Genomic DNA, 25,119 nt, shown 5'->3' on the forward strand with positions numbered 1-25,119 from the left:
TCTTACCCAAGCACGCACAGAGCAGGGACTGATAGTTGCCTGTGACCACAACCCCAAGTTTCTGCCTTGTTCAGGTGATAGGAGAGCAGCAAATGTCTATGCCTTCAGTAACAGGAACTGGGTGGGTTTTAAGGTTCCTTCCAACCCAAGCCATGCTGTGGTTTTGTGATTCTATGAAATGAAGCCTTGTATTTTCATTTAGGTTGAATTGACTTGTAAAACAAATCTCTGTGTCGCTGCAGCACCATGTGCTGCAAACCCAAGTACTTTATTCCAGATGCTCCACTATGTTTTGCTGGCTGCTTCTGCCACATCTGTATTTGTTTTCTAAACCTTTGCATGGTTTCTTGACTGGAGCTGGCAGAAAGTACAGCATTCCTAGCCAGGAGATTAAACTAACATTTGTAATTCTTTCCTGGCTCTGTCATCAAGCTCGATGCTGCTGTCACCTCACAGCGTTTTTGGATGCAGTTCCTTGGCTTGCAATTTGAAAGCTGTTTTGGCACCAAAACCAAGTCCACAGGCTGCTGCAAAACTGCAGCCATCTGATTGCAGTCAGATGCAGACAAACAGCATCCACGTAGACAGGCACCTGCTGGTCTGAACCTCAAATCTCTGATAGCTATCCCCACCCAACGGGTGCTCCTCCTGACACGTCTGCGCTGTGCAGGCTTCAGAGAGGCAAGCCAACGTGCCCTCCATCAGAGCCCGTCACAGGGGAAAAAGAGGCAATTACAAAGGAAAAAAGAGATGTGATGTGGGCAGGAATCTGTGCTGCTTAAATGCTCACAGCTGAGGCTACACAGCTGTGCAGCAGCCCTCAGTCCCAACCCAGTTCTGTGATCTCAAGCCCGTAGGGCCAGCCTGCTGCTGTCAGCTGTCTGTTAGCAGGTTAACTAACATTAATTAATTAACCTTTGTTAAAATTCTTGCTGAACAAAGGTCAAAGCTGAGGGCGTATGGCCCAGTAAAACATGCCCACCTCTCACCAAGAGGGATGTGATCTGGAAACGTGCGTTGATGTTTGCAGAAGCAATGCTTAGGGATGCAGGCCATCAGGACGTTGGATCTCGGAGCAAAATGGGGTGTTCCATGCTGTTATTCCTCCCAAAGGCCACAGCGAGGCAGAGGCAGCAGCCACAGCCACACATGGGTGCCCCTAGGGAAGTGCTCAGGGGAGCAGAGCTGAGGCTGTGGTCACTCAGCTCTGGATTGCTGAAACAAGAAATTCCACCCCCCCCCCCGGCAGCTTGTTTGCCATTTTGCCATTAGAGATTGCAGCACCATCTCGTTCACTGGAAGAATTTAAAAACAAGCAAGTCAAAATTCGTTTGTTTTAATTATATATAAACTCTTGTCTTTATATATCCAGAGACACACACACACAGCAGTTCATCCCCCAGCACAGAAGACAGACAAAAAGATCTGTGACACAATTTTTCTGGAGGGAACTTTACCTTGTTTTCCTTTCCCCAAGCTGTGTCACGGATCCCCTGTGCCCTTCTCTCGGCCCGGCTCCTGGCAGGCAGTGCTCAGCAACATTCAGACCTTACTTTAAGGACATCTCCACTGAGAATTGTGGCGTTTCACATGCACTTTAAAATGTTGAGCAAGAAAGGGTTAAAAAAAAAAAATTGAATCACAGCGGTGACATTCGAAATCCTCTCTCCATCCTCAGCAGCTCTGTTCTGAGCAGCAGGAGTGCCAAACGGTGCTGGGCCACACCGGCTCCTAGGAATGCCTCTCAAATGTGGAAGTGGAACAGAACAAAGCCATCAAGCCCGGCTGAACAGAAGCATGGTTGAACAGAAGCATTCTGATGCAAAGCGCTGGACCCAAAGAAAAGCCTGACCTCAGGAACGCTGGGGGAGAGGAAAGAAGCCCCACAAGACTTCCAGAAGCTTTGTGCCTCAACACAGCACGCCCCAGAGCAACAGCGGCAGCACGTTGCAGATGTGCATACACACCCTTGGGTCGGGAATAGTAATTTTTGGAAACACATTCAGAAATGCTGACAGTGGCCCAGAAACGCTGTTGATTTTGATTGTTAACAGAGCAATTAATATGAAGCAAGCATGAGCTGCCAGAGAGAGATCCAAGTGAGATCACAATCAACTTTCATGCAGCTGCTTTGCCAAAAGCTGGTGCCTCTGAAAAGGGTAAGCAAAGCCCAAGAGAGAAAGACAGTTAATCCAGAATAGATAATAAATCCCAAAATAAAATACACATGGCTGCAAAGTCAGGTTTGGTAAACAATGGTTCAATAAACAACCAAACCACCCAGCTCCATCCTGCTCCAAGCACCAATTGCTTCCAGCAAACCATGTTTGCAAACGTGACATCAAGCTCCTCTCACCTCATCCACAGCTGAAAACTGCACCAGCTGCTTCACATCTGAGGTTTTGTCTAACTGGCTGTTTCTTTTACAAATTCCAATTTGAATTTTGCCCTTAGGATTTTAAGTGTGCAGTGAAAAAGTGCATTGACCTAAAAAAAATCTGTTTCCATGCACAGTATCTGTAACAGCAACAAACCCAGCAAGCATTTAAAACAGGATCCAGTATTCTGAACGCTTCAGATGCTACATTAAAAACCACATCCATTAGCAGCAAACATGATAGGTGCAAAGCGTATTGCAGAAAAGACCTGAATTAAACACGTATCCCAGCAGCGCGGAGACGTGAAATCGCTCTTCCTGGGAGCACAGACATTCACCACCAGCAAACAAAGCAGAGGGCAGACAGCAATTCCTCTCCCAGAAGCTGAGAACACGAGGACTCTGGCAACGACTCGCAACAAATGGGCTACTTCATGTATTGTTTATTACCCACATGAGCGAATTGACCATGTCGGACACTCCGTCGCACACAGGGCAGAGGTTATGTACAAGAGGGACACGTGTCCCCAAAATAAGTTTAAGGTGTACAGGTTTGTAATGAGAACCAAGATGGAAGGGAGAAAACCAAACACAAGGACATTGCAATCAGACTTTGACCTTCAGGTACAGAAGAGATCTCTGTCTCCATGGAAGTGGAGCTTTTCAACTCTTAAATAAATGGTATCTTAAAAATAGAACATTTAACAATTCAAACACATTATTATTTCTTCTAAATAAATATTGCGTGGAAATGATGCTGCGTTGCCACCACAGCCTCCTCTCCTTCAGGGACTCAACCATCACCTCTAATTTTCCTTAGATGCATAGTTTTATTTCCTAACGGCAAATCCTTTTTTTTTTTTTTTTACTTCCCATTTTATAAAGGGCCTGATCAGACTCAGGTGAAAACTATGGGCACCTTTCCCTAACCCTTGCAGGCCTCTCACCTGGCTCATGATGGAAATACAATGGCTTTCTGAAAATTAGCTCCAATTTAAGCAGTCTCTTCCACCAACAGAAAGAAAACGCTGCTTCCACCCACCCTCTGGATTTGAAATGAGAGCCCCTGTTCCACCTTCCAGCTGCTTCCAGCAACAACAGCACTCCCTGCCCTCTTCCTCAGCTAGAGCACGTGGACACAGCCTTGCTGCAAGGAGAAATCAGAAAGCAGCAGCGACCCTCCACTCTGCATGCCAGGAGCAAGCAGACTCCCAGTCACTCCCTCTCACGGCCCGGGGCAGCCTATCCCCAAAATGCAGTAAGGCTTTTAATAAAGTGAACATAGGACAACTCAAAGGTGCGTCTCTGGCACAGCATTGCTGGGCCAGCCCATGGCAGGGGGAAGCCGCTCCTGCAGGACTTATGTGTGGTAATGCAGATTCTTCCCTTGCTTCCAAGTATTTTTTGCAGATTCTTGTGAGTCTCAGAACTCCCAGCAGGTGTTTTGCTGCACTTGTGCAGATCTGCTCCTCCACCCTGAAATGATGTAGGGAAAGGGAGCTAACTCACCAGAGATACGTTCTTCCCTGTAAGCACAATTTATTTTGGGATATCGTCCTCCTCTTCACCACTCCCGCAGCTGGGAGGGATGTGAGAGGTGTCCAGAGGGCTAAGGCACACTATCAGATATGAGGATGGCAGGATGCTGCTGTCATGCAACAGGAAATCTTTGGGTACAGAAGGCTGTCTTCCTACAAGTGCTGTGGATGCTGCCTTCACTGCTACTGCCACCTGCCAAATCACAATTCCAAATATGCAACTCCTGACTAGGACAAAGTCCTGACTAGGACAAAGGCTTGCAAACACCTCGCTATTCCCTTTTGTGTTCCCTTGAAGACAAGTTCCACATCCCTGGGCCCACTCTGTGGTTTATCTGAGGTAGAGTACACGGTTACCTCCCACATAAAGGGCATTTGATTTTGGTATCCACATCCTGCTCCTGGATATTCATTGGGACCAGCAAGGGCTGCAGGCTAACATCCAAACACAGGACTCATCTTGTGCCCCATGAGGCCACGTGGCCTCTTCTTGTCCCACCTCTCCCACCCAAAACAGTGCTCAAGTGGGCACAGTTGACCCACGACAGCCCTCTATCTGTCCACTCCCCCCAAATGGGCGCAGCGTGAGTGGACGAGGTGTCCTCAGCAGGAGCAACATCCTTCCATTGCAGGGCCAATGCTGAGCCCCATCTGCATTTGGCTTCCACAGGTGAAACAGAGCGAGATGGTGAGCAACGTCATGTTAGGGTGTGTGCCAGGCCAGGTGGAGGCACAGTGATGTGACTTTGGAAGTGGACGTGCAGCACCAGTGGCAGGGTGTCATCAGTGCAGCTGCTGGCAGGCAATGCACGTGAGTGAGGCTGGGGCCGGTGAGGCAGAGCACTCTGCTGTCTGTACGGTGTTACGGTGATGGGGATGCCACTCGCCATCCAAAAACAAAGATCCAACATGATGGACTGCACCCGTGCTCGCAAATACACTCATTTCACATCTCCTTCAGGCACACAACTGACTGTGGTGTGTTGCATAATAACTTCTGGAGGCAGATTTCCTTCTTGTCGGCACTTCTTCAGGTGTGATTATTGTCCTGCTGGTTATTTGTAATAGAAATGTTTTTAGACCATCAACACATAGAGCCACTCAGACGATTCATTGCACTTCACCATTTTAAACGAAGGCGCCATCAATGCTGAGGCCCTCCTCTGTCTCTTCTTTTCCAAGGCAACAAAATGCTACCCTAAAAATAAAGTTCATTTTTTTCCAGTGTAACCAGATTACTTCACCTTTATTCATTTCCCTTGCAGGTGCTTTGTATCCAATAATTCAGCAAGCCAGAGTGTTTCTGAAGCTTCCAAAGTGCAAAAGAGTTCAAGGTACTTAGCCACCACGAGCACCAGTTAAGGCGTACTTGAGTTCAGTCTCAGCCAATGTAAACCCTGTCTAGTGTAGTGTACCATTTCGGTCATGCTACTGGTCAGTGCCAGAGGGCACACCGCTGTGCTGAGTTCAGCAAAAAACTCTGCAAAAAGATGAGAGAGAGAAAACGGTTGGTTGGTTTCACGCAACAGGCACAGCATGTTTGGCAATACATCCCTTCGCCCCAAAACACCATGTGTGTGACGAACAACAGCACTACGAGCACTCACACTCAGTGTGGGCTGACTGAGCTGTGTCCACACTGGGGCTGTCGCTTGTCCACCACTGCTTGTGTCATGGGACAACAAAAACAGTATTTTTAACAGTAAAACTATAAAATGCGAGACCCGGACAGGCTGAGAGTTGGGCAGAGAGGTTCAATAGGGGCATGTCCTGCACCTGGGAAAGAACGACTGCACACATCGGTACAGGTTGGGGCTGACCTGCTGGAAAGGAGCTCTGTGGAAAAGGACCTGGGTGTCCTGGTGGACAGCAGGTTGGCGCCTTGTGGCCAAGAAGAACAGTGGGATCCTGGGGTGCGTTGCAAAGAGTGCGGCCAGCAGGGTGAGGGAGGTGATCCTCCTCCTCTGCTCTACCACGGTGAGGTCACATCTGGAGCACTGTGCCCAGTTCTGGGCTCCCCAGCTCAAGAAGGACGGGGAACTTCTGGACAGAGTCCAGTGGAGGGCGACAAAGATGATCGGGGCCTGGAGAACCTCTTGCATGGGGAAAGGCTGAGGGAGCTGGGGCTGTACAGCCTGCAGAAGGGAGGCTGAGAGCAGATCGGATCAGTGCTTATCAATATCTAACGGGTGGGAATCATGCGGGTGGGGCCAGGCTCTGTTCTGTGCTGTGCAGCAACAGGACAAGGGCAGCGGGCACAGATTGGAATGCAGGAATTCCATACGAACATGAGGGAGAACTTTCCTGTGAGGGTGACAGAGCACTGAACAGCTGCCCAGAGAAGCTACAGAGTCTCCTTCTCTGGAGACATTCAAAGCCTGCCTGCAATTTTCCTGTGCAACCTATTTTAAGGAATCCACCTTAGCAGGGAAGTTGGACCAGATAATCCCCAGAGGGATACCCTCCAACCCCTATGATTCTGTGATTCTGTGTAAAAAGAACGTAGCAGTTGTTTTACTGCCAAATGCGGGTCACGTACTCAATAAGGACTCCAAGTGCTGCTTGCTTACTCTGTTATAGCAGGAAACAAGTCTCACCATTTTCAACTCAAGAATTCCAGAGACTCTGACAAACAAAATGAAACACAAGGCCACTGGGCACAAACCTGATTGAAAGTGAAGTGAACCAACTCAGAAAACCTAAGCTCCCTGCAAGGGAAAAACAAAGAGCAGAAAAACGCCTGGGCTGGCTTCTCTTGTTAGCACAAAGCAATTTGCCTGGTTTCCTGCAGTGAACCCTTAGTTCATAGACATCTGAGGCTGCCAAGATAATCTTTTAATTGGAACACTCACCAATATATCATCACTAAGTATTTCTGCCAAAAACCTGCCAATACACCACAGGTGTCTTTTTAAGACACCTGGGCTGCCCTCAAACGGGTTTGGGGTGCGTTAAAAAGAGCCGGCGGGTTGAGGGAGGTGATCCTCCACCTCTGCTCCGCCGTGGTGTGGAGTTGCTGTGTTCAATGCTGGGCTTCCCAGTAGAAAAAAGAAGCAGGGATTTCTTGGGAAGAGTCTGGTGAAGGGCCTGGAGCGTCTCTCTGGGAAGAAAGGCTCCATGGATCTATGGATCTATGGATCCAAGTGCTCCATGGCACTATGGATCCAAGTTGAAGGAGGGAAGATTTCGGTTGGATGTTAGGGGGAAGTTCTTTACAAGGAGAGCGGTTAGGCCCTGGAACGGGCTGCCCAGGGAGGTTGTGGATGCCCCGTCCTTGGACGTGTTCAAGGCCAGGTTGGACGGGGTCCTGGGCAACCTGATCTAAATGTGGATGTTTGGTGGCCCTGCTGGGCAGGGGGGTTGGAACTACATGATCCTTGGGGTCCCTTCCAACCCGGGTGATTCTGTGTGATTCTGTGTGTGTGTGATTAACATATTTAAGGCTTTCTCCTGCCGTCAAGGTGTTTGTTATACTAAGTGTTAGAATTTAAATAGGTTCACACAAATAAACACAATGTGCAAAATGAAAAGCTGAAGTGAAGGAACCTTACCCTTATTATTCTTGGACAGTGCATCAGCATGTTCCCAAATATTATACGCATAGAGGACATAGGAAGTGATGTTGACATATGAAGAGGTGATGCTTGGGATGGTGACTGAAGAGCCAACGCCGTTGCAACCACAATTGCTACCGTTTGATCCCTGCTGAGAACTCACAGATCTGGCAGGAGAGGGCACTGGAGAATGAGGAGAAGGCATGCCTGTGCTTCTGCAGGAGAAAGAAACACCACCGTGAATGCCTGTCTTCAGAGGTAAATGTCTTATCACAAGTTCTGGTGCCACCTGGACCTGCACTCAGTGTGGCCCGCTTGCCACAGGGTAAGGTTCCATCATTGCTTCCTGCCACAGGTTGAAGTTGCTTGTATGAGATAGCCTCCACCACTGCACCTGGGAAGCCATTTACGTATCAGCAAGCCATACTGCACATGTGGCAGAAAAACAACTGGATCTTTAGACCAAATGAGCCTCTCAGTCACAGACTTTAAAGGGGATCAGTGTGGAACTAAGCATCTATTTCCCAAATACATTCACTGCAAAACAGAGGAAAACTCTTCTTCTGTCCTAAGGTGCAGGTCCTGTATTCTGAACTTTGGGTCAAACACTTAAATGGCAGCTTTCCTTTTGCTGCTATGCATACAAGAACTGTACTGTAAATATAGGAAAGTGACAAATGTTCAATAATTCAAAAATCAGAAAATGAGTTTCTTTTTCTTAATTGATGACTAACACAGAGAAAAATATACAAGTATTACTTCAAAGTGATTCTAGCATGGTGTAAAAGCGTTGTCTTACTAGGTAGCAGCCAGGGAGATGGGCATGATATTCCAGAGAGTCTTAGAGATCTCAGACATGGAATAGAAGGACGACAAGAGCAGGGGCTCTGAGAGCAACACAGCCACAGTGCTCTCCCCACTGTGCTGGTGGAGAACTGATCCCCAGGACAGGCAGTGACTCTCTGGATCTCATCCCATAATAAAAAAATCCTTCACTGATGCCAAAGACAAGAAAGAGAGCAGAAACACCCCTATGCCCCCTAAGGTGATGTCAAGCGGCAAGGTGGAGTGGGTAGCAAGTCATTTTCAAATGTAGTTAGCATCTCAAAGATTTCTGCTTCAGTTTCTGCTCACACCTTTACAGATGCAGATTTTCACCCTTACCTTGCAACACACGGAGAAGGTGCCTGTGTTATTCTGGAAGAACTCTGCAGCAAGGAAGAGAGCTCTTGTTAGTTTTCCTGGCCATATCAGAACGAACTGTAGCCCCTGAGCTGGTAGCACAGCAACACAAGTGCCCTACCTTGAAGTGGTCGTTCAGGATCCTGGAATACTTTATTGCAGTGTCTCTTTTGTAACGAAACATTGCCATGTGCAGGAGGGACTGGCAGCGCATGCTGTGAACAGAAAGACAGTCAAGAGTCAGCACTCATGCCTGGTGCGACTGTATCAGCAATGACCACACCAGGCAGTACCAGCAGACAGCAGCCTTTCTGACAAACCAAGTTCAGGATCTCCTCTTCTGCTCAACTTAAGAAGAGTCAGATTCTGTGAAAAAGAGGAAGGGCTATGTTTTAAGGAGATGGGTGCACAGCCCTTTTGGACGCCAGGGGCTGAGTGAGCCCTCAACCAGCAGCAGCAGCTGTGCTCAGATACAGCATCGGTTACACAGCCAAAATGTGGGCAAGCAAATCACATTCTTCTGCCTGGGGTGAAAGCCTTCACACGCTCTCCAGTTACCAAGAGGTCAAATTTTGGAGCCTGCACCTTCCATGCCTGATCTCTTGTTATATCCTAGCCCACTTTAAAGATGTTCTGGTTTGCTCTGGCTTTTATATTGGTTTTCCCTTGAAGAACTCTGATTCCCATGTAACTCATTCCTTCGCCCCTACAAATAAAAAAGGACTTTCACTATAGTAAGTCTACAAACAGAATAAGAAGTCGGAAAAACAGCTACGCACCATAACACAGCAAAGACATGTTCATGTGAAGATGCCGAGACATCCGTAAAGGGTTTTAGTGTCATTACGTATCTGAGGGAACAAAATGAACAGCATCTGGTCAGTCATCAGGGCTCTCAAGTCCACTTAGAAGAACAATTGCATGCCACTGCCTCAAACACTGCTCCAAAACCCCAGAAAGGTGATGCCCCCATGGGTGCAGGCCTGAAGCCCTCAGCAGGAGCTCTCCTCACTGAGGGTGGAATATTAATTCCAGGCCAGGTAAGACATCTTGAGAGGAGTTCTCACAAAGCAAAAAAGCATTGTGAAAACACAGTCCATTAAAATCAGAAAGCAGTGAAATTTAAAAATGTGGAAGTCTGCCATAAAAAAATTACTGGCAGCTGTTTCAATCAGCTCCATGGGAAGGAAGTCATAGCAGCTGTTGAAAACACGCACACAACCGTCAACTTCAATATGAATAAAGTGGTGCCTGTCTCTTTTCTATCTAGCATAGGGCTCCCTGGGTTGTACTGCCTGCAGGTGTCATACCAGCAAACAACACAACCACTGCTTCCCTCCAAGCACACTGCCTGACCATCATGGTTCCAAAGCCACTTACTTGAGGAGATCTATTGTGTCAGCGAAGATGCTGTAAGCAGGTTTTGGTGCTTCTGCATTCGATTCCAGGGCCATCCCGTATTCAACGAAGGAAAGGGCAGCATCAAGGTACTGAAAGGCCTTTCCAGTCTTGTCCATCTGTTTGAAAAAATGTCTCACTTTCACACAAAGGCAAAAACTATTTATCTCAAGTGTACCTGAATTCCTTTTCTCTCTCCAAATAGGCAGAATTTGAAGAAATTACAAAACACGCATCAGGTCTCCAGGTAGTGATGGAAGACTCTCTGCTGAGCCCCTAACGTTGTCCTGCTCACCAGCCCTGTGTGCTTGCACTATTGGCCTCTCTTCCTTGTGTTCTGCCACAGCAAGTGTTTTTCCTATGGCAATAATACTTTCTAGGTATTCTTGGCAGCACCTGGGGCTTATATTCGCAAAGGGCATTTCCAAGTCTTGTTCAACAGCAACACAGTTATCACCAGTACTCTGGTATTTCAGAGCAAACCACCCTACAACTGACTTTCTGATTCAGCTGCCAGGACTTTGTGATAGCTCTGCAGAGCAAAGTCAGCTTTTATTCCTGTTCTCCAGGTACAGTCTCTGGATGTGTTTACACAAAGGGAAGTGCCTGAAAATTTGGTAAATAAAAACAGCCTCCCCACATATGACTGGAACACGTTCCACTAGTGGAAGGGACATCGACCAGCACAGTTCCATCATGTACCTGCAGGTGTGAGATCCCAGAAGAAAAGCAGTGTCAAGCACAGAGCTCAGGCTTACCATGGCATCAGCCTCGTGCTTCATCTTCTTGGCCTCTTCCAGGTAATATTCTGTCAAATGCTGTCTGAAATGGACACAGGCAGAGGAAAACAAATGTAAGAGAAAAAGGATATGGGAAGTAACAATGCTAACCTTATCTAGATGATGCTGTGACACCAATACAAGCTGATACTGCTATCAAACACACATCAGATTTAGAAGAATCACTACATGAATGTCATGTGCCTGTTTAAAGGTTCATATCCTAGACTGGCCTGCCACCTGCCAGGACTCAGAGAAACCAACAGCGTCCCTAGCTGTCAGGCACACTGCACAGTCCCGTGCAGAGTGGGATGTCTGCAAGTTAAACAAGCACCTGACTTCTACAGCAGCTTCCCTCAAACTGAGAGCTGCTAAAAGGAGAGACCATTGCTTTGTGGGGATGTCGCAGAGGTGACAAGGCAGGTCTAACAAAATCAATGGTCAGTACAAAGCAGGAGCCACGGTGGCTGCATGACCAGCCTTGCCTGCCATCTTCAGAGGGGCAGAGAACAAAATCTTACCTTTCAAACTTGATTTGAGGTCTCCTCGGTTTAGAGGTACCATTTGGCACAGAAGGCACTGGTAAAGAATTTGTAACATCCCCTGCAGATCCCTGAAAAATCAGGAGCAGAGATAAAGCTGATCAGAGAGATCCACTTAGAACAGTTCTAAAACACGGCTTTCCTAAACTTGAAGTGAAAATGTTTATTTGTCTGAGATATAAGCTACTTTTCAAGACCCCAGACCCCAGGCCAATACTGGAAATGAAAACCTGGCTTCCCACCAGGCTGCTGCTGAGGTTTTAATGCCATCAAACATTACCTGAGAAAGCAGAAATTAGGCAGCAGTTTTCCCTGTACAATAGCTAAGATAGCAGTAAGGCTGCCAGCAGCACATTTTTCACAGCCACTGGAAAAGACAGGAACTGGTAATATTCATTCACACTTACACACTTAACCACAGCAACTCCTGAGTCTGCATTACTAACTACAACGTCAGGAAAAAGAAAGCAGTGAGAAGCCAGCTTATAGAGCACGCACAGCCTCCATTAGAGTGCATGCATGTGGAAGTTCTGGACCACACACAAACAGGCACTCAGAAATGGCAGTTGAGCTGAATTTTCTAAGCCACTAATGCGAAGATCTAGCTACAAGAATCACTAACAATATTTCTTAATGCAAGCTATAACAAATTCTACACAGGTTGCAGCCAAAACCAGAGTTTGGTTATTTCTTACTCGCAAGCAATCCACTTGTTTTTGTTAGTTCATTTTTTGTAAACACACTTCTCTTTACGCCTACCATACCTTACTGGCAGTTGTCTACATTCAGGACCAGTTCCTGTCATAAACACCATTCTTTTTTTTACATGGTCACCCTTTCACACTGAGTTCCACCAGTGAGATGAAAACAGAAAAGTGAGTAGCGATACAACAGCATGGCTATTCAAGCTAGGAAGATACAGTCACAGATTGCCACTGAAGGGACAAACATGTTTCAAAGAGCTCTTTCTGGTGGCTGGTTTACTGTTCTTCTCACTTACATCCTATAGACAGGTTTCTAAAGAGAATTAGATGGCAGCTACAAGTTGCAGGACACATCCCACCACTAATAACCAATACCTACTTTGTTACCCTTCACCTGCTCAGAGTGGTTTTCCACCATCTTCTTCTGCTTGGAGGAAGAAGGATCCTTGTGGTTGCTTGTGTCCAGGGCAGTGCTGCTGGCAGTGTCAGGCGGCTGGCTGTTCTCACTCCTGGGTCTTTTATGGGCCTTCTTGGTTGGCTTTTGTGCAGGATGCAGGGGAGACGCGGGCAGCAGTGGCAAGGGTTGCCTGAGATCTTTGTTCTGGGTCTCAGACGAAGTGTTCCATGCTCTGGAGATGGGAAGTGAATTTTGCAGTTGGGATGAATACAGTATCTATATAATATTGAGGGTGTTGTTTTTTTTTTAAATAAAAAATCATCCTTAAATGCACTGTGTGCCCATACGGTTTAAATTTCTTCAGAAATGCAAGATGACTCATTAACAAAGATTCTAACAGAAACAAAAACAAAATTTCAGGGACTTTGCTGTGTATTAGATACCACACGTTCAGCTGCCAACAACACACAAGCAAGTTGCTCTTGAGGTAGGAATAAGCCTCTGGACTCATCCTTGGAGGAAACGTGCAAGCAGAAGGTCAGGATGCTGCAGAAATGCCACAACACCTTCTCATTGAAAAAGGGAGGGGGCAATTCCAGAGAGGAAAATCCCCAGGACCAGTCACCCAAGATCACAAGGGAACCACAGCACTGCCTGTCTCCCCCTGCTATGGAAGAAGGCATCTTCTGCAGCCACTGACGCTTGCCCTGACACATGACCCCACGCAGGCCTCAGCAGAAGTAAGCCCAGTTGGTTCTTTAGGACTTGCCAACTCTACTAGACAACACATGTGAGGATTCAAGGGAGAAAGATTTTAAATGCTGCGCTTTTAAATGGTGGAGCTGATCATATTTAATAATACCGTGCCAAATTTCTGACCATCTGGGGTTGGGATTACAAGGGAACTCCTGCAGCTATAGGCAGAACTCAGTAGCTCTACATCTAATTTCACTGACGTTCATTTACATTATTTTCTTTCAGTTCCTCAAAGTTTCCAAGAAAATAGAAAGTGTTTAGAGTGAGGAGTGCTAAACATGGACCCTGACTGTCAAGGTTTTCCCTGGAGAGAAGCAGCTGAGTCAGGATGCAAACCTCAACATATCCAAGCCAATACCTCAAGCTCATGATGGCCCTGAGTAAGCAAAAAATGACTGCAGCAGCTCATGATGGATGCACCAGTCTCCTCTCTCGGGAGCGCTGCCCATCAAGATACTTTCTTGGAAGCCCTCAGGCAGACCTAGCCAAAATGCTAGTGGTATGCTGTTGTGCAAATCATGGAGGGAGTTTCAGCAGAACTACCAGAAGCACCGCCCATGCAATTGCTGGAATAAAGGAGACATTTTTGGCTATGAAGGCCACCTGAAATTCTTGGCGTGATTCACACAGGCACAGTGGATGTGCACCTATTCAGCTACACACTGGGACAATTTGAGGGGAGAAGGGAAATGCTCCTGACAAGGGATTACCACTGCAGTCAGACAGGGTCCCAGCAGGCAGGCAGTCTGCCGCAGTATTTCCAACTCAGACACCAGACTTTGTGCAATTGTTTTGTTGCACAGCATCTAAAGATGGGAGTGCCACTGTGTGGATATCAGCCTAGAAGGAAAAGCAGCACTGGCACAACCAGCGATTTCATTTCCTGCAGCTTCAACAGATTTTTTGAGCTATGTGTAATGGAGGGATCAGTTCAGCAATCTGAACTGCAGGACGGATACCTCTGTGTTTCAAATGGCCAAGTCTTCATTTCATCTCCACTGCTAGAAATTGGGACAAGTGCCACCACATGCAATTTTACAGCAACACAGTGCAAGCGTGGTAGGAGGCCAAGCACCAAAACATCAAAACATCAACTTGAGAATTGCAAAGGGTGAGAAAGATGGGGGACACTAAGGGCAACTGCATATCTGCAACAAACAAAAAGGCAAAATTACGCTCCTATAGCCACATGGCAGACAAATTTGCAGCAGATTATGTTTCCAAAGGCACATTATGTTAAGCAAATTCACAGGAAGCATGGAAGGTTTCTCTTTGTTTTAAAATTGTAAAGAAATGCTCAGTTTAATGCATTTTTTCTACAATCCCACCACTGTACACTCACTTCAATTTACAGGAGTCTTTGTTAGGTGAAGACTGCAGTGATTTTGCTTCTTTGTCCAACTTCCTTTTCTTCCTATCGATGTCCTTCTCCTTTTCTCTCTAACAAACGCAAACAAAAAAAATCAACTTTCATGTAAAGCACAGAACAAAACAGCTAAGTTTGATGGTTTCACATTAAAAAAAAAAGAGAAGAGATTGGAACTGGCAAAGTGGAAAACCAGAGTACAGCAGATTTCAGGCTCACTGACAAGTCCTGAAATGACCTTTATCCACTTCTGCTTGGACAGAATAATTATTTTGCCACGGAGGGGACGGAAAAGCTAAAGTTCTCCTTGCCAATAGCTGAAAACTGATGTGCTTCCATAGCTGAAAATACACATTTCATGATGTGATTTCTGCATATTGTTTTTTTTCTTTGTTTTTTTTTCTTTTTTTTCTTTTTTTTTTTGTCTAAGATTAGGGAGAAAAAAGCATTCATCAGAGACTTAAACCATTCAGCTTCCTGACAGGTGGAGGGATTTGGGTTTTATCAGCAAGAATCAATTAGAGGGTGACGTTTCAATTAAATCTGCAGCCTCCACACTGCCCTCCAGTACAGCAGGAACCACTGAGGCAGAGGGGTAATAAAGAACACCTTTTATGCACACTCCATAGATCCTATGATACAAACCATGAGATGCCAAATCACCAGAGGATGAAAAAAACTTCCAAATAATTCACTACAACACTAGAAAATTCATAGAAAAGGAGCGCAAACCATGGTGTACATGGTGCTAGCAAAAAGCATCTGAGTACTTTCCATCCATCTCCTAAGAGCAGGTTCATGTCACTGTGATGCAGCTCGGTAGCTTGCACACAGACGGTGCAGAGCCATCAGGGCAAGGCTCCAACATTGGGATCGTGTCCTTACGCCATTTCTCAGGTTGAACTGTGATCACTGCTTCAGAAAAGGTCTGGCAGCTGCAGCTGACCCAGCTGGCTGCGAGGGAGCCTATGCTGCCAGGGGCGCTGTGGCACACTGACACAACACACGTGGCAAGGCTGGGACACAGGTTTTCCTGCCATCAGATGCTCAGGTTGCGAGGCACGATGTGCCCAGCATCAGATAGCTCCTCTTTGGCCCTGGAGAGACCAGTGGGAACACTGACAGATTCACTGCCTGCCTGCCTTCTTCCTGCTGCACCGCAGGACAGGAACCACTGGGGCATCCGCTTTTCTTCACCATCTCCTTGTTCTTCTCGGTTCTCCCACACAGCCACAGGAAGCTCATGGGGTGACAAGAGCAAATGAAACTTGCACCAAATCGAGATTATTCACCCACACGTGCTAAGCCACCTCCTTCTGAAGGAGGGACCAAAAATACATGGGGGTATCAGACCAACTCACTGCAAGCCCTGCAGGAAAACTAGCTGTATTATCACAGTCCATTCTGGGAAGCATCTTTCAAAAAAACACTTGTGATCAATGATCAAAACAAGGGTTGTACTGCAATTCAAGGAAAAGCAACTATTCTAGTTGCAGGGTAATATAGTTGATAGCTGCAGAACAAGCGGGGGGCAGCAAGCTCTCCTGCAAGGGATATCCAATGGCTGAGGCCATGTCTGTAACATGGGGTGCACGGAGAAGGCACTGCTGCCCTGCAAAGCTCTCCTTGGGTTGAAACTAGGACTAATCTTTCGGAAACACCAAAGCATTTGTTAGACAGCTTGCATTTCATTTGCTCAACAGTGGATTTTTGACCAACAAGAAACATCAGGGGATAGTTTTTGATGAGGTTTCCCTTTAAAAATTTGGCAATGCTGCAGCAGGAGTAGGTTAACGAGTCTACTCTGAAGCTATGAAGAAGAAATAAATCATATGCAGGGTTTTTTTCAGACAGCTCCACGTACACCACTGTGGCCCCTGCACAAACCCATCTCCACCTCTACCTCTCACCTTCCTCTTTTTGAAGGACCTGTCAGGAGTGTCTGCACTTTTCTTCTCCAAGTCCTGCCCCTTGCTGCCAGAGTGCTCCTTCACCTCTGTTCTCTTCTTTTGGTTCCCCTTCTCAGGAGGCTGGGGAATTCTTGACAGGAGTGGGAGATCAATTCTAACCAGCAGGCTGGGATTGCCAGGCACGTCCCTCACCGGTGGCAGCAACTTCTTCTCCTTGGTGGGCACAGGAAGCTTCCCCTTGTGAAAACCCTCCTTGATCTCAGCAGCAGACCTGTGGCCACTAGTCCTGGTGGGAGCTGCGCCCTGGCCCTCAGCGAGGTGTTTGAGAGTGGGATGCTCCTGGGCACTGCCTACCAGGACATCTCTCATGGGTCTGTGGTCCGGCAGGGCTTTGGCATCGGCATGGTGGGAGCTCTTGTGCTTCTTCTCTTTAGGAGCCTCCTGCAGCCGGGGTTTCAGTTCTTTTTGGTCACAGGATTTGGGTCTGCTTTTTGTTTTGGGTTTTGGCTTGTCTCTGGAAGACTGCTCTCCGATCTCATAAGGAGCAGGCTCGCTCTCCACCTTCAGGCCTCCCTTGGGCTCCTCGTGCACTGGGGGCTTGCTAGGCCTTTTGATCCCCACAGTCTGTCTCTGTGAGGGCTCCTCAGTACGCACAGGAGACTTCTGGCAGCCAAGTTTGGTCGGAAGATGAGCATCCTGAGGAGCCTGGGCTGCTCGGATGAAGCTCCTCTCATGAGGTTCCTTTGGTGCAGCACGCTCACAGGAGGAACCGTTGCTGACAGGCTGCTCCTTGTCCTCCTCGTGGCCATCTGTGTGGGCAGTGTCATTGGGGCTTTCTGTTGGCACTGCTGGTGGGTTCACTTTGGTGAGCCAGTTGTCAAGCTGCCACTTATTGGAAGTTGGTGGGTCAGGCTGCAGATAGAAAGAGAAAGGAAGTATGCAAAGCTGACTCCTTTATCTCAAACTGAGCACTGGTTACCAGAACCCACTAAAATTTCCCTATACTGTTAAAAGACCTTGAAGGCAAAAGACCATGAGATAGGGGGAATGCTTTGGTACATGCACACCAACCATTAATTCAGAAGCACAGACATCCTTTTTGCACAGGACCAGTCAAACTGTGGCACAACACTCCTGGACTCCCTCAGCCCTACCTGTCGTGCAGTAAGAGGCTGCTCTGCACAAAAGCCTCACCTTGGTGTGCTCTATGCCACTAACCAACACCCTGCACAGTCAGACATGCACAGACATAACCACTGCAAAAACAAACCAGGTGTTATCCTCACAATGCTTTTACCAAATCATTTGCACAAGATGGATCAAGAGCTGTCGCATCTCACTGAAGTCCGACAGGTACAGTGGCAGAATTCTGTGCTTTAAGCATTTATCAAAAGAAAGTATACAGCCAACATATCAAGCCCAGCCTCTTCTGAGCCCTCTGCCTGCACTGTCTGCCAGGTGTGTCCCCCTGATTACATAAGGCGTGAGCTACCACTGAGCTAACTGACCAGATACATCACACGACTAGGAGAAGCCCTACAGATCAAAACAAAGGTCTGACAAATTGAGAAGAGAGTTAACCAAACAGCCACAAGAACAGACATCAAAGCTGCAAATTGCAAATTAGGGGCATAATTCTCTGGAGCCAGTTCAGAAAATACCACTTAGTTCTCAGCCACAACTCCCTGTTCTGAGAACAGCCACAGCACTTCTCAGAAAAAAGCTCTAGCGCAGGAAAGGTCTTCCAGGACTAATTAATCCCTTCTGCAGTGGCTTTCTTCTCCACCCAGACTCAGCCCTTCTTTGCGCAGCAGAACATAGTGACATGTCTTCAACCGTGACTCCAAAGAAAAGCCTGGCATAAAAACAGATTTAGTTTTGTCACATAAAATTAAAAAAAAAAAAAAAAAAAAAGCTCACTCCATTCTCATTTTCAGATAATGATCTCTTCCCTATTTTCACTAGCATTTTAACTTATTAGCCCCTCAGGAGCATTTTGTTGTTGTTAACACTATAAAGACCTTGCTTAGGAACTTCGTAAGTTTTGGTTTATAATGTAAGTAGGCAACTATCAGACAGTGGCAGACGTTGACCCTTTTCTGCACTTATCATCAGCTACCACGTGTGATCTACACCCTCACAGGGGTGTTCAGCCTTTTCAAACACAAAGGATAAGGAGACAATATTTTTTAAAAACAAAATACAAACAAGGAAATATTAACTATATTTCTTAAATTATTTTCTTTCATATGAAGAATTGGATCTAATAAAAACAAGCCATGAGCATTAAGTTGTTCCTTGTGCAAAACGGATCATGAGTTTGCTGAATAAAAAGGGATATAAAATGGTCAGTTCACAATAGCTAGGACTTCACTTGAGTGACAATAATCTAATAATGTAACATTATCAGGCACAGTTGGGTATGAGGAGGCAACATCTGTTTCTCTCATTGCAGAAGGCAAAGTCTGTAACTGAACTGCGTAAGTGTGAAGGGTGTTAGATGTGAGACGTTAGAGTGCTCCTAAAGTAAAAGAAAGGAAAGTATGAGCTATAGAAGGCAGGGGGAATAAACGATGGAGCTTTTGGGCCTTGTGAGAATCCTTCAGAATGGCCAGTGAACTGCTTTACATAAGCTGTGGTCCATCAGATTGAACCATGCATTTCCCACTGGCCCAAGAATGTTCTTGAAGTGGAGGACTGTTTTAAACCATGGGACAGGAACACAGTTGCAGCAGATTTTTAAAAGCTGCACGCTCTCACTTATTATGCAACTTTGAGGCACTAAGCTCTATTTCCCTGCATTTCCCCTAACAGCCTCAGAAATGCCAGTGCAGCACTCTCTGAGCCAAACCCAACAGAAGCAAGGCTAAGCACATTCCTGCCCTTCCTGCAGGTCCTATCCCTTCTGCTGCCATCTGGGAGAAGCTGAGTCTGTCTGCCACTCGCACGCAGGAACTGAAGAGGTGCAGCAGCAGCTTCCAGAAAAGGTACACCTCCAGAGATGGGCCCCAAGCACTGTGCCAAGCTTCAGTTCCCACCTGCAATTTGCTTGTGCCGCACAGGTGAAGGCGTAAATTCTCCAGCAACAGAGAAGGGGAGCACTTCAAGGTTAGGCAAGTAAAAGTCTATTTATGCTATTACTGAGGGTTATTTGTTTGACAAACTCTGGCAGAGAAGCAAAAGGCAAGAGGAGTTTTTTGATGATGCAGCAGAGGTGTCACTGGGACACCTGAAGGATGACGGTATTTCAGGTCTGACAGCAGTGAGTCCACATTAAGCAGCCTCTACATTTACTTTGCATTCACCTCAGGAGCTGACACCTTTGGAGGGTCGTTGGCTTCACTGTCACTTGAGCTGCTCTCTGTCTCTGAAGAGTCTGAAGAGCTGTCTGAGTCACTGCTGCTCCCTGACTCTGTGCTGTTGGAATGTGCTGATGCCACGCTCTCGGGCTGGGACTGCAGGGCACTGCAAGGCCACCAGGAGACAAAATTAGAAAGCAGCACTCGTGAAGGTTACTTATTATATTGATATGGCAGTATCCAGAAATAAAACCTAAACCCCTTAGTTTGCCACTGGGAAGAAAGGTGAGAAGGCCAAAGGAAAACACAGCCATATTCACAGATAAAACATCAGAATAAAAAAACCTCTGGAAATAATAAAACCTTCAACTTCCACTCACGGCAAAGGGAGAACAGCTGGGGGAATACAATTCCGGTTCAAAAGCAAAATCCAGCTTGCCTGGATTATTTATTTCCAATTTAAACTTTCTGTAAAGCCCCACACAACTGAAACCAAAGCTGAACAGCAGCTTCAGGCAGCTGCAAACCAGAGCTTGTATATAGAACAGAAAAAGGGACCCATTCCCACATGTACAAAAAAGCAAAGTTCTCCCCCCTCCTCCAAGCTAGCAGTTTGGGAACAAATGTGTACCTTGGAGGATCAAGTGAAGAAGGTGGCTGTTCAACAACCTGTTTTGTTCAAAAAACAAATGGGAGAGGGGAAGGAAAGGTTAGCTTTAGGAGCTCAGAGCAACACGACAAGCTGTGATGATTTTACGGGATGTCTGTGTGCAGAGGGGATAAAACATCTAAAACTGACTTGGTCGTCACCACTCTCTTCACTATCACTGAGCTGCAGGTCCTCCTGGAGCACTCTGAAAGACAACCAGAAGAAACACATCAGCCAGGGCAGACACGTTTTCAAGCAGCAGACCCCGAGAGAAGACTCAGTTTGCACTTTCCTAAACAAACAGATCTCCCAAATCCTGTTTTACTTTTGGCATGCTCAAACTGCCAATCTTATGAGCACCAGAAGGAATGACAACAGGACTCCCAGCCTCAGGGCACTTTGCACCACTGGGCAAAGCATCACCGGGTGCATGCAGACAGCTGCTGAAGAAGCCCAGTTCTGGTACAGCAAGGGGCAGGTGAGATCTGGTCTACTGCTGCCAGAGGACAGAGCGGGATGCTGTGAGTGTTTCCAAACACACAACTGAGTTCTAGGGCTGCAACCAGTAACTGCTGCTTCTAATTTCACCAGTCAGTAGTTGGGTTGAAGGGGAACTCGGGCATTCTCTCACAGCTTTTCCAAGCAGCAGATTCAAGCACCACAATGCAAAGCAAAGGCTGTATCTTTTCTTCAAACAAAAAGCTCCATCATTAGTATCAGAGCTAATGGGAATTACACATAGACAACAAAGAGAGAACAGACTCCAGCAATTATTCTCAAGGCTTGTTATGTTAATGAATACTTTTGCTTCCTTTCAAAACTAGTAACAATTCCTCTGCTTCCAGCGCTTCAGGAGGGAATCCAGCCCCCCTGCGTAAAGCCACAGCATGGCAGTTTGTTATTTGCTGCTACTTGCAAACATTCTTGCTCACACAGAAGGAAAAGCACCCACTTTCTAGGGCACGTCCAGCCCAGCTGGAGCACATGGGATGACGAAATCCTACAGGAAACTCCACACCTCTCTACAGCCACATACCAGTAGCTACAGCACATCAGTTTCCAACACGCCTGTGGCCCTGTCCACTCCTTCTAAAAGAAGACAAGTCCTTGACTTCTTCATGCTTGAACCTGGGTGACCTGGAACTGAATATCCACTAATGAGAACACCCCACGTCTTCAGTCTCAGTGGAAGACAATGCCCTAATACAGTTGCAGGCTCCACTACTGAATTACATGCTCCCATCTTCCTGCATCACTGCCATTTGTTTGCACCATTAAACTGAAGAGCTTCATCCATCCATTTCCAACTCTCACTAGTAATGCTGCCAGGTTAGATGTTTTTTTCTTCTTCTTTTTTTTTTTTTTTTTTTTTTTTTTTCCTTGGTGGAATTTGAGTGAGGGGCTGTCTCTCTTTTGAATCTTACACTTCCAAATTCTTGGTTTGGAAGATGAGAAAATGGGAACGCTTTCCTGTTTGTAAAGAAGTCTTTATTTAATTCTTCTTTTTAATTTACATCTTTGAACCCCATAGAACCTTGCTAGCTTAGGGTGCATTCTTATTTTGGTAGGATGTATGCTTTGGCACAGTTTCCTTCCAAAGATGCCAGGGCTGGCAGTGCTGGACACCATCTGTGGATTCTGTTGATACAGCAACTCTGATGCAGTTTACTTTCAAGTTACAAGACTCTCAAAACTCAAGAGTAGATGCAACAACAAATGCCTGGGAGTCCAAACCATAAGGGAGAAATTGCATCCTCCTATCCTTCTCTCCCCAAGCCCAGCAGACAAACTACAGATACTACAGCACCAGCAGTGCAATGCATTGCTGTTGTGTTTTATTTTTTCCAGTTCATAGCTCTGTTGTTGAAACACGTCCATGCAGCTGCTACTGTACAGTTCAGAGAAAAAACCTGTCTCAAAATGCTGTGTTTCTGCATGACACCCGTCTGAGTCAGACTGAGGCTGGGGTGCACAGAGCAGGACAGCACGAAGAAACACCCAAGTTTTTCTGTGCCCACCAGCAGGGTCAGTCCCTTCTGCAGGGACTGCAACTACCCACAGACCCCACTTCTTCTAACCCACGCAGAAAAGGCTCCTTGTGCTGTGAGGGCTCTGCCTGCTGACACCTTCACAGAGCTACGAGCTTTCTTTGCTCAGGCATTTTGACTCTGCCTTCCCTCAGGGTTATCCTTCCTCCATCTCCCAGCCTCTAGAGCCTCATTTCTGCACACACCTCCCCTGCGGATCTCTTCTTGTAGTAAACACTGGAGGGAAGCAATAGAAGACACCAAGGTGGAAAACAACTCCCTGCATCCTGAAAGTGGTTTTCTGGTTTTTGGGTTGCTTTGCTTCAAGCGTCCACAGAAGAATTTGCTTTAGAGATGAGAGATACCACAAGGAAGCACCACGTAGATAGTCTTTTACATCTGCCTTTTTTGCCTGAGCTGCTGTTAAGTTAAACAGAGAGTGCAAGAGCATTGCAACCACTGAAGTTCAATTCAGAATCAAGGAGGAACACTGCAGCTTTAAATGAGTCATACTTTTGCATGGACAGACAAAGCTAGTTTCCACAAAACAAAGTTTCAACAAATTGTCAAATAGCCTGGTTCAAGAAAATAAATCTGCTCTAATAATCATAATGTTTTAATTAGTTCAGCACTTGAAAGATGTCAAGTTCTCGCTTGCAGGACCAGCAGCTTATGTGCACACCATCAATCTCCCTGCAAATCTATTTAAAAAGAGCTCTTTTCCCTGGACAAGGATGCTGAAACCAGAGCAGCTTTGCCAAACAGCTCAATTTAAGCAGGGGCTGCTCCCCCCCAGCGGACCACCACGCCAGGCTGGCAACTCCCCATTCCAGCATAGGCAGCTGTGAGTGCAAGGGCTGCATCCAACAATGAAAGCCATCTGGGAACCCAGGCCCCTCAGGGAGCTGAATGCTTAATTTGGGTACACAGATGCACAGAGGGATTTCAGCCTCTAATTAAGAGACACAAGCATCATTTCTGTTCAGCCTGCTACGCCGGGTAACACGAGCGATGCCGGGCAGCTGAGCTTTCAGACAGTCACGTGGCTTTCGCAGAGCAAAGAAAGCCCTGTTGTGCAGAGAGCAACAAAAAAAACGAGGGCCATAGCAGTTGAAGGGAAAAATGTGGGTAGGTCCTTGGGCAAATCTCAATTCGCTCCCCTCTGGATGTAAATTGCTCTGCTGCTCTGGCTTGAATTGCCTTTGTAGGCAATTGAGCAGGTTAAGTGTGTCCGTGGTACATGAGAGCTGGCTCTGAGATGCTACAGACACTGCATTTAACAATGGACATCAGTGACCACAGCTTCTCTTCATCTTCTGAGGTGGGATGGCGAGGTGGGATAGGGTCTCTTCTTCCTAGCTGGCTCCAGAGGGCTTTGATTTGTCTTCCTTCAATGAAATCTCTAAATGCAGAGACTCAGAAAGATGCTCCCAACAGTGAGCAGTAGGATGCTTCTGGCTGGGCTGACTGCTCAGGTCAGGAAGGCTTCCATGAAGAGCTTGAATGAGAAATCTCGAGGTGGGGAAATACTCCTCCTCTCATTTGTGCCCAGGCTTTTTTGTTGTTGTTGTTACTGATTTAGCTATTCATCATAAAGAAAAGTTTAAAAGGAAATTGGTTTAAGCTTTGTAGCCTGCAGCTTGCAGCCCTCCAACACCACAGCCTGAAGTCAAACGAGCTCTGTATTATCACCGAACTGACAGGCGTTCAATGGTTGCACACAGACAACTCAGCCTCCTATTGCAGATGTGGAATGGTTTCTGCTATTCAGGGCTCAGGACCCAACAATGCTGCCATCTGGCCAGCTTAATCCCAAAGGACTGAAAGTCAGCCTGCACAAAACTACTGTCAAGAAATTCCTGTAATTAACCTAATTAGTAGATAACCACTTTAACCCACCAGAACAGCTCCAAGTTGTCTTTCTGTTATTACAAATCTTTTCCACTGGCTTAAATAATTGCATTGAAGCAACAGATGAAATCAGTTGGCACTCCTTCCCTGCTTTCGCAAAACTGTGATTATGCATAAACTTCTACAAATTCAAGTTCAAATTCTACAAAGCCTTCTGATCAGAGGAATCATAGAATGACAGGGAAAAGAAATACAGAAAGAGAGAAGAAATAAGTAAATATAGAAAAGGTACAGGAATTTCATATCCATCCCACTATAGAGAATGTAAGCTGAGGTTTTTAGAAACTTTGCATGAAAGGTTTTATTTTTGTTGTTGTTGTTGTTTTTTGTTTTAATTAAAACAACTGAAGTACAACACAGCTTAGGGAACTTTTCCCTGGCAGTTGAAGAAAATTAGACCACGGGATCTCTTCAAAATATCACCTCGAGCGTTCACAAATTCCATCCCATTGCTTTACGAACCCTCAAAAACTTCCCAATGCTACGCAAAATGGATCAGCTTCACTTTGTTTCCTTTGCAATCTGCATCAGTTTAACACATTACTAACACACACACAGTTTGTGATGATATTAAGTAGCCAGAAATCAACAGAGCAAAACCTCTCCACTTGGTGCATTCATAGTTGTGTGGTTTGAGTTTGTTTGTTGTAAATTCACTCAGTTTAAATTTTCTGAGAAAAACCAAACTGATAAAAACTTTAATCTTCAGCAACACCAAGCAAGCCAAATT

At 46.3% G+C, this 25,119-nt stretch overlaps 1 protein-coding gene across 1 annotated transcript in view; it reads right to left on the reverse strand.

The window, feature by feature from the left end:
• Positions 1-5,273: 5,273 nt before the first annotated feature.
• Positions 5,274-25,119, reverse strand: part of AFF1 (ALF transcription elongation factor 1) — a gene marked incomplete at both ends in the record, with an annotated part of 34,947 nt that continues 15,101 nt past the window's right edge. The window contains 14 exon segments of the mRNA XM_079534874.1: positions 5,274-5,395; positions 7,467-7,684; positions 8,634-8,677; positions 8,773-8,866; positions 9,431-9,502; positions 10,032-10,168; positions 10,808-10,871; positions 11,350-11,441; positions 12,454-12,703; positions 14,570-14,667; positions 16,504-17,415; positions 19,809-19,968; positions 20,434-20,471; positions 20,602-20,656. Coding sequence (XP_079391000.1) covers positions 5,274-5,395; positions 7,467-7,684; positions 8,634-8,677; positions 8,773-8,866; positions 9,431-9,502; positions 10,032-10,168; positions 10,808-10,871; positions 11,350-11,441; positions 12,454-12,703; positions 14,570-14,667; positions 16,504-17,415; positions 19,809-19,968; positions 20,434-20,471; positions 20,602-20,656 — 2,356 coding nt within the window.

The sequence above is a fragment of the Tetrao urogallus genome, assembly GCF_951394365.1.
Source record: "Tetrao urogallus genome assembly, chromosome: 4".
Classification (NCBI taxonomy): Eukaryota; Metazoa; Chordata; class Aves; order Galliformes; family Phasianidae; genus Tetrao; species Tetrao urogallus.